This window comes from Ambystoma mexicanum, chromosome 10 (assembly GCF_040938575.1).
Source record: "Ambystoma mexicanum isolate Mex_15411 chromosome 10, UKY_AmexF1_1, whole genome shotgun sequence".
NCBI classification, from domain to species: domain Eukaryota; kingdom Metazoa; phylum Chordata; class Amphibia; order Caudata; family Ambystomatidae; genus Ambystoma; species Ambystoma mexicanum.
The window spans coordinates 1467385768-1467395134 of record NC_090932.1 but is presented as its reverse complement, the minus strand read 5'-3'; the positions used below and the strand labels follow the sequence as shown (position 1 = coordinate 1467395134).

Genomic DNA, 9367 nt, shown 5'->3' with positions numbered 1-9367 from the left:
ACGGGTCTGACTTTACGTATGCATTGGGTGTATATGTTGGATACGTTTTACTCTCTTGCAGAGGAGAAAACTAATTTTTACTCTCTTAAAATTGCATTTACTCTCTAATTTCAAAAATCATGCGTAAAATACTCCCACCTCAAAATCCTATCTGGAGCACTGCTTCTTAATATACCAGTGCGAGGTAGAAAGGATTTTCTCTCTAACTAAAGAGGTGTGGGCGCCACCTTCCACAACCTGTGACCTTGCAGTATACAATCACCAGAGCACCAGAAATTAGAGCGCAGAGCAGGAGTGTTCATAACTTAGGGCCCACCAATCTTCTCTAAATAAAATGTGCTGTTAAAAATATTCAAATATTTCTCATAGCAGTAGAATTTGTATTTCAAAAGAACCATACATTGCTGAACTTTGCATTTTAGCAACCAGCAGCTCATCCTCAGAAAGTTGGCACGTAACCTTTATTAAAAAGTAGCCGTGAGTTTCCTAATGTGTAAGACACAGAGCTTGTCCGTAGAAGGATCAACGTGGAATGTGGCAAAAGGCTGATTAGGAGTGGGACGAAGAAGGACTATGACTCAGGGGGTCTGGGATGAAGGAGAAGGTTTGAGGAAGTCTGTGCAAGATGGGGGGGGTTGGGGTGAGGACTGACTGGAGAAAGACTGACTGGGAGGAATGACAGAAGTACTACGATGAAGGGCTGTGATGGAGAGAACTGCTGAAGAAGGATAAAAAGGAGGACTTGACAAAGAAGAACTCTAGTGAAGGAGAATATCTATGACAAAGCAGAAGGACTTCGACCAAAGATTATAAGCAAGAATGGTGTACGGAAGGACACAACATTTTTAATTTATGATGCTGGCAACGCATGGCAATAGCATGGCTATCTGTCAAGGTAACCAAAGTCTGCTTCTCAAAAACATTATTTTCTCTCTCAGATGGTTTGGCCACAAAGTCACACTAAATCGCTAACATTTGTGCCAAAACCACAAACTGCATGATAGAATGCATTCACTAAGTTTGGCTGCAAGCATACATGGAAGAAAGAAGCAAAATTACGATGTAAGCTTAAAACATTCTGAAAGCAAATATGTGCAGGAATACTTCGGCAAAGTAAGCTTTGTCTACTTTCAGCCAAAATTGGAACAGTCTGCATGGAGTGACAGAGTGAAGAGGTTGCATGAAGTGAAACTGCATGAAGACAGAAAACTGGTGAGCCATCCAGGAACAGAGTTTTCGGGCAGTGGAGATGTTTTAGGTACCGCACATTTTAAAGAAAGAAAAGTTCAGAATGGGTAGAGGCATGTATTTTAGGGGACATAATTAGTTTTTTTATATATAGAAAATCATGGCAGATTCCTCCCAATCCCATAACAGGTGTCATTATTATCCCATTTAATGGCAATGTATATAGAACTTGGAGAGGGGAAGTGCTGAGTTGGCCCTTCCCCAGGATTCTAACTTGCAAAGTGCAGACTGCCACCTACGAGAGGGCAGTTCTTAACTTGTGAGCTATCCACACAATCAGTATATACATTTAAAACAAAGTCATGAGATTTTATGTTCGTTTTACTGCACTTACAATGAAATAAAAAGCAATTTTATTCAACATTTGAGATTCATCTTTTTTCATTCAAGACGTTGAGCATTCTTACTTTTCAATTTACCCCACACAACTCTAAATTTAGTGCCAACGTGTGTTCCATACTGCTGGCTGTTGTTCACAATTCAATAGTACCCAGATTAGATGAAATAGTAGTCTTGATGCAGACCTTATTTACAGCTGTGGTACTTTTAAGAGACGAGGACCCGAGCTTCCACCCCATTTTTGTCACTCACTTGTATTCCCACTACCACATGAGCCGACACCAGTCACAATCCTACGTAAGGATTTCCCACAGAATGTGGGATCAAGCTGAAGTTTAACGTAAATAATTTGCATCCATAAAGAGCAAATTTGAAAAAAGAGGCATCAAACATAGGTGAGAAATAAAGTGTTTTTTAATTATGACATGGTGAGTATAATATGGTTTATGCAGAAATCTGTTCATGCACATTTATCCCATTTTATGTTAGAAACAACTTTTAAAGTTAATATTTAAGATATTTACAAGACAAAACATTTTATACATAGAGCGCTTCATTCTGTTGCACACGTCCTCTTGAAAACGTATGTAAACTAATATACCATTGCCATGAAGTTTACAGTAAACATACAGAATGTTTGCAAAGAAAGCCAATGAATTAATTTACAATGCTGCAATGGGAAACGTTATAATAAATTGTTTATAAACCATCAAAGGTGGAGTTTCTGGATTTGAACGACAAAAGGAATGAAAAATAAAATTAGAAAAAGCAGCACTAGCTCCATTTAGGACTTCTTGTATTCGATCCTTTCTACTTTCACATCATCTCCAATGAGTTGATACACGTATGTGACGACTGTAGAGGCTTGGATGTCCATCAACACAAAAGAAGGTATAATGTTGCTAGAGAAGAAAAACATTGGTCATTGTATTACATGACATGCATTACATACATGACAATACAAAGCATTGTTTATGCAAATAATTTCAAGGGATACTTCAACGGAATTGAAAGATCAAACGTGTTTTAGTTTTGTACTTAATTTAACAGCGGACTGCAGGTAAAGAAAACTCCCAAGCTTTGCAGGTTGATAACAATTAGTAAAGTCCACATACGCAGTTGCCTCCTCTGCCAGGTTTATAAAATGCCTGCTTTTCCTCCCAAATTGGCCATTGTCTGGCTCCAATGAATGCATCTATTTCCTAGAATAGGAGATACACTGCTCGTGAGTTTCTTTCCCTTTTACTTTTAACAAAGAGGGGTGCTCAAAATCCCCTCAATCGCCCACTCCTCCGCTGCACTTTATATACAACTCTAAATGGATCAGTCTTTTTAAAAAGGTAGCTCAGATTATCCCATACCTAGATGAACTAAAAACCTTCCCTCTGTTCACTTTAAAGAGGAATGACTCGTGACCTAAACAGACATTGGCTTATCCCAAAAGCCTACATCCTGAAATTGTCATTTTTTTGTTTAGATTTAACTTGCAGACCATTACATGAAGTGCAGCTCATTTGGATATGATGCTTTTCAAGTTGTGCTGCAACACGCCAAAGGAACCACAGGGGCGCTTTGAAGAAGGACTGATGACAGAGGGCTCTGGCATTCCATTTCTTGTGGCGAAGAAGAATCAAGACCTTTAAAGCATGCAGATAGTGTGCACGAGTTATGCAGGAAAGTTCGGAGCACAATCTCTTCAGAAGATAATTAAGGACTGAAAATATTATGCTTACTGTACTTGCAGATTTACACCGTATCAAGGCTTCTCCATTCAGTCATATACTGAAACCTTATAAAATGGATTTTAACCAAACCCTTCTAGCTTTAGTATAAAGAGGACAAACAAAAAAAGCAAAAAACCATGGCAGGCATTTGGGTGAAGTTAAAGCTGTATTAAGAAAAAAAGCGTTCTCATACAAAATGGAAAAACCAAATCCAAGTTTCAAATTCAACCATGCTTTTGAAGACTAAGGGTCTCATTACGAGTATGGTGGTGATCCGGTGGTAACTCTGTGGTGGAATGAATTAGCATTGCGCCATGTGATCCAGCAGAGTTACTGCCGAATTATAACCTGGTCGGCGCACGCGCACACACCAATGGTGGTAACTAATTCCGTGCAGCAGAGTTACCGCCGGACAACCTGTGGTACAACGTAACTCCACCAGAAATTGCCAGAATTACTGCTACCGCCATGGCAGTCAGCGGAATTATCGCCGGCAGAAATTCGTCATTGCCATAAAGGCAGCACTGCAGTGGCCATTTTGGAAATCACAATCCATTGAATATCTCGAGCTAGGAGTGCCATCCAGACACCCAGCCAAGGCCAAAGATGTCCACAGAAATGGGCACAAGCAGGGTGCCCGATATGAGGCAGCGGAAGCCCAGCAGGAGCTCAGTGTTGGCAGAGCAAGTGGTCGCCCACTCCGAGGAGCTGTATGGGATATAGCACAGGAAGAAAACTCAACAGCGCAAAAATAATATATGGGCGGAAATCGGGGACAAGACGGAGTACATCAAAGAGGTGGACTGACCTCAAGGCAAGGAGCCTCATCTCCATCCACCACTGGGAGACAGTTGCCACTAGAGGTGGTTCATTGGAACCTTTGCAACTGACACAGTGGGAGGACATGGTCAGTGGCATCCTGCACATGGTTGTGATGGAGGGCATGGGCACGGCCGAGCTAAGACCAAAAACCAACCCTGGACCCCTCAATACCCACTAATTACCGACCTATTACAACGGTCCCATTTCTCCTAAAAATAATTGACAAAATAGCCTATTGCCAAATTCAGAACCATTTGGAACAACATCAACTATTAGGAGACCGCCAGTCAGGATTCCGCCCCAACCATAGCACAGAGACAGCCCTCCTTGATCTGAAGATCCAAATGGATGCCACTAAAGAAGCAGGCAAACTCTGTCTGCTGATGCTCCTGGACCTCTCAGCGGCCTTCGACTTGGTCGACCACGACAAACTCTGCAACACTCTAGCAAACAACTTCAACCTAGCTCAGAGCGCTACCAACTGGATCAAATCATTCTTGGCTGATAGGACCTCCAGAGTGTCCATCGGCAAAGAATCAGCAGACCCAATGCCTGTCCCAGCAGGTGTGCCGCAAGGCTCCTGCCTATCCCCCACACTGTATAATGCCTACACCAAGCTATTATTTGCAGCCCTGGATGCCATGGGTGTCATCTATACTAACTTCGCCGATGACACCCAAATCCTCATTCCTCTCTCAGGCAATCACAAACAAGACTCCCTTTTGGTTAACCAAATCTACTCACTTATCCAAAACTGGATGGCCAATAACAGCCTTTGTCTCAATGACGATAAAACAGAGCTCCTCATACTAGGCTCTTCCAGCAAAATCAACACCCTTGAGCCTGCCTTCAAATCATTCACCATCGATGGAACCACAATCCCTGTTCTTCAACAAGTCAAGACCCTGGGCGTCTACTTAGACGCAACACTATCCATGACTAAACAAGTAAACACATTAGCCTCGTCCACCTCCTACACCTCCAAACTCATCTCCCTTAGCCGTAAATTCCTCTCAGCCAAAAACTGTGTTACACTAGCCAGAGCACTCATACTGTCTAAGCTAGACTATTGTAACATCCTCTTCCTGGGCACGTCCAAAACCAACTTAGCTAAACTCCAACTCATGCAGAACAAAGCCCTTAGAGCAGCCTTAGGCATCAAAAAATCTGAACACATTTCCAACACCAGAAGAGACCACCACTGGCTCCCCATCCAAGCCAGAATTCTATTTAAAACCCTGAGCATCACCTACAAATGCAGGACAAACAAAGCACCCAAATACCTCAACAATACAGTCACAATGAAGCCCCAGACTAGACTTCTCAGGTCCAACAAAAACTCATACCTCGAAACCCCCAGATACAAAAGAGAGAAAGCAGGGGGTAGTAGCTTCAAAACACTGGCACCTAGACACTGGAACGCGCTACCTACCCACATTATGAACGAAACCTCCTACCCTAAATTCAAAAGCTTCCTGAAGACTTGGCTCTTCAATAAGTTCTAACTGAATTAGGGCACTAATCCGCTCCAATTAACTGTACATATCTGACTGCTTTGCATTTTTGCTGTATATTCTTGACTGCCTCGCATATTATTGTATATTACTGACTGTTATTCCTGTGTTTTCCTCTGTGTACTCTCTAAGATTGCATTCCCCCGTTGTCTGTAACTACGCCGTGATACCCCCGGGTCTGGGCGTATAACAAATGTAATAAATAAATAAATAAATAAATAAGAGCCAGCAGCCAAGCTGAATCTGGTGAGTGACATATACCCCCATGAATGGACAACCCTGCAGGCATCCACAAACACCCACATTACCATGCAAGCAAGCAACGTGAACCCCAGCAAGCAATCCACATCCATGTGAAGCATTCGGCCACAATTACATCAATCAGTGACACAGGGCCCCCTGGCATGACACCCATGCACAGTCCACATAGCCACCAAGCAACCAAGCAACCAAACAAACAACCTGTCCATGCCCATGGATGCCGAACTGTGAACAGTTGCAACACAGCCACTGGCACCTCAAATACAATGCCCCATGTACATACACATTGAGGAGCACATCTGACAACATAGCCGCCTGACCCACACAACCAAATGCACTGCACCCACCTGAGTGCACCACCAGACATGTCACCAACAGTCCTGACGCACCAATGGACAGGACAGCCTGTGGCCCAACACCACCAAATTCAGCTGGGGAACCCACACCTGGCCGTCCAGACACAATGCATGCCATGTACACAGTGGTCGACACATGATGCCTGTCCCCTCCCCCAAACCCAGAGGCCCAACACACAGTGACCATATAGTACAAGTGGCAGTGAATGTTGATTTGCCAAGCCCCTCAAAACCAATTAACGCACATGTCAATTTTTCCCAACAGGAAGGCAAAACACCCAGGAAAGGACCGAGGAGGCTGGCCCCTTCACGACAAACCGCACCAAACACTGCAAGCAAGCAGCCAGGCCAAGGCAGTATGGGGAGTGGGAGTGTACCACCCAGGAAAAGGCACCAGGCCATCGACAGCCACTCCGGCCTTCCAGACGGACACGCCCTGAGGGCCAACACAGACCACAATAGTGCAATCCGTGGCACCGAAACAAGCCAGAACACGGCCAAAGCAGGTCTGACCGTAGACGCACAGGTGGGTCGCAGTGTGGACGACAGCCTGCAATCAGAGCAGGACACTGCAGGCACGGGAGACGAGCAGTATGGGGGTGCCTCCCCTGCATTCACTCAGCTACATTCCCAGTCTACCAATATATGCCTGAATAAGACCCCCACCACCCTGCCACCGCCTCTCCCCACTGCACACACCTACATCACATTGCGATTCCCGCCGTGCCCTGCGCTATGCGGGGGACACATCTGACGAGCAGGCCAGAAATGCTCGCCATCGAGGCCAGCATGAGGAGCGCGACCAAGGACAATCACCACAGTCAGTGCCTGTCCCCATACTCCAGGCCATCTGGATCGGATGGAACAGAGGCAGGCAGAAATGTGCACCATCGCACTGGAACACTTGGTGCATGCAGAGGCCCTGCGTGACTGCATCCATGGGGCCGCGAGACTACGTCAATCAACCGTCTCTACAGGAGCACAGTGACATGCAATGCAAGCCTGTGCCTCATAAACCCGAAGGTGAAGGAGCCGACTGAACAAATGTCCTCATCCCATGAGTCCATGGGCAGAGCCATACATCGCAGCATGGACCCTCTATAGGGGAGCTCACAGTCTGCTACTCCTACAGAGGGGTCATTGGCGAGCACCCCACCCAGGAGCTCACAACGGCGTGCCTCAAATGCTAAGCCTGCGGACAAGGGGAATAAGCGTAACTGCTAATGGGAGTAGTACTTGGTGTTGGGGGTGGGAGTTGGTGTTGGGAAACGGGGGATGAGGGGTTGGTATTGGGGTTTCCTTGTTGCCAGAAATAGACACACTGAATTGTGATTGGTTTGACGGTTTTCATTCCATGCAATTGAAACATATGCATTTGTTGCATGTATGAGCGTCATGTCTCTGTAGTCAGAAAAAGTTGTCCATGAGCTCCTGGCGGACCATCCTTCCTTCCCTTATTTCCCAGTGTCCTGTGGTGCCCTGTCCCCTCCTCCAGCCACTTCCTCATCAGATTTAGGGGGGTTGTTCTCCTTATCTGCAGGTATTTCTACATTCCTCCGTACGCACATGTTGTGCAGCATGGCACAGACCACTATGATTTTCCCAACTTTTTCCGGGCTGGTACATCAGTGCACCGCCTGTGTGATGTAGGCACCTGAACCTGGATTTCAGAAGGCCACATGTCCGCTCAATACATGATTGTGTTGCCTTGTTATAGGCCGTCTCCTGTGGTGTGGTAGGGTTTCTCACATAGGTCATTAGCCATGGCAACTGCAGCTATCCAGCGTCAACTGCAAAATATGAACGAACTGTGAGAGACATGGCGGTGTGTGGGCCGGGGAACAAGTCAATGGTTCTGACGTGTATACCCCCCCAGCCCCATGTGCAGTGGCAGTGGATGGGCACAGTGATGGGACATGGGCTACATGGCTCACTTGCAGTCTCACGTTGTGGGAGTCAGCAGTCATGTGGTGGCTGTCACTGCTGTGTTATTGGCATTGCACTGGTCAACTATGGTGTGGCAGTATACCATGGAGGGTACATGGCAATGCTTACATGGCCCCAACTGCGTGGTGCTGCCTTGCATGGCGGGATGCCCTGCGTAATCAGATGGTTCAAATCTGTGTCCTGGGGGGGGTGGGGGGGAGGAGGGAGGGAGTGGCGTTGCGGGGATAGCAAGATGGCCGACGCCTGAGAAGCTCCGGCGACAGCGTATATATCCTGCACCCTGGGATCTAGTTTGAACCTTAAAGGCAACCTTTGGGACCCGTGAGAGTGGGGGCTACCATCGAGCTGCTTCACGGTTGCCCCAGCATTGTGGTGAGTGAGGAAGGACTGACGTGCGGCTGCGGCCTCTCCGGACCAGAGAACGAGGTGGGGGAGGAGAGCCCTTGTTGGCGTCGAATCGCAGCAGACCCGGTGAGGGGTGCTGGGTCCTCGCCCAACAGCGGAGGAGACGAGGGCTTGAGTTGCCGGTGGTGTGGCGCAGAGCCTGGCTGCCTGTGTGCGGCCCCAAGCCGGACCACATTGTGGAGGCTGTGAGGAGGAGCCACTGCTTAAGGGTGCTGGCTCCCGCTGGTCCAGCCGGCTGCATGGAGCGGTGAGCGGCCCTGGAGCTACTGGTGGTGTGGTGGTGTCACACGCTCCCTGGCCCCTCTCGGAAGACCGACTTTGCCTGATGCAGAGGAGGAGCGAGAGCTTGTGTTCGCCTGGAGGACATCGCTTTCAGTGGCGGATCCGGCGTTTGAGTCTGGCTACTGCGGGCGCACTCCCCGGCGGCTTGTTCCGTCCGCTCGTGGGACTGGGCAAGCCTGTATTGCAGCGACTGGTGGGAAGATCTCCATGGAAGCTGTGTTGCAGATGGATTACAGTGGGTTCTGCTAGCGGGAGCTGGGCACGCTCCCGTTGCCTGTGTGGTGCCTTAGAAAGGGTTGGATTATACTCACTGGATGGATGTGTGGATCGCCCTTGGGCACTCGGAGAGCCCACTTGTTCTTCCACTGGACAGGCGGTAGGTGGGGGAATCGCCGGAGATCTGCACATTGTAGTGGCTTATCCCATTGATGTCTCGCTAAAGGGGAACAACTACTAGGCTGGACAGCAG

The 9367-nt window shown here is 47.3% G+C and overlaps 1 protein-coding gene across 3 annotated transcripts in view; it reads right to left on the bottom strand.

Moving 5' to 3' along the window:
• Positions 1-1983: 1983 nt before the first annotated feature.
• VPS29 (VPS29 retromer complex component) overlaps positions 1984-9367 on the bottom strand; it is a 133408-nt gene continuing 126024 nt past the window's right edge. For all 3 annotated transcript variants that reach the window (XM_069619548.1, XM_069619547.1, XM_069619546.1), the window contains exon 4: positions 1984-2489. In XM_069619548.1, coding sequence (XP_069475649.1) covers positions 2372-2489 — 118 coding nt within the window. In that variant the 3' untranslated portion in view covers positions 1984-2371. The remainder of the gene's footprint in view (positions 2490-9367) is intronic.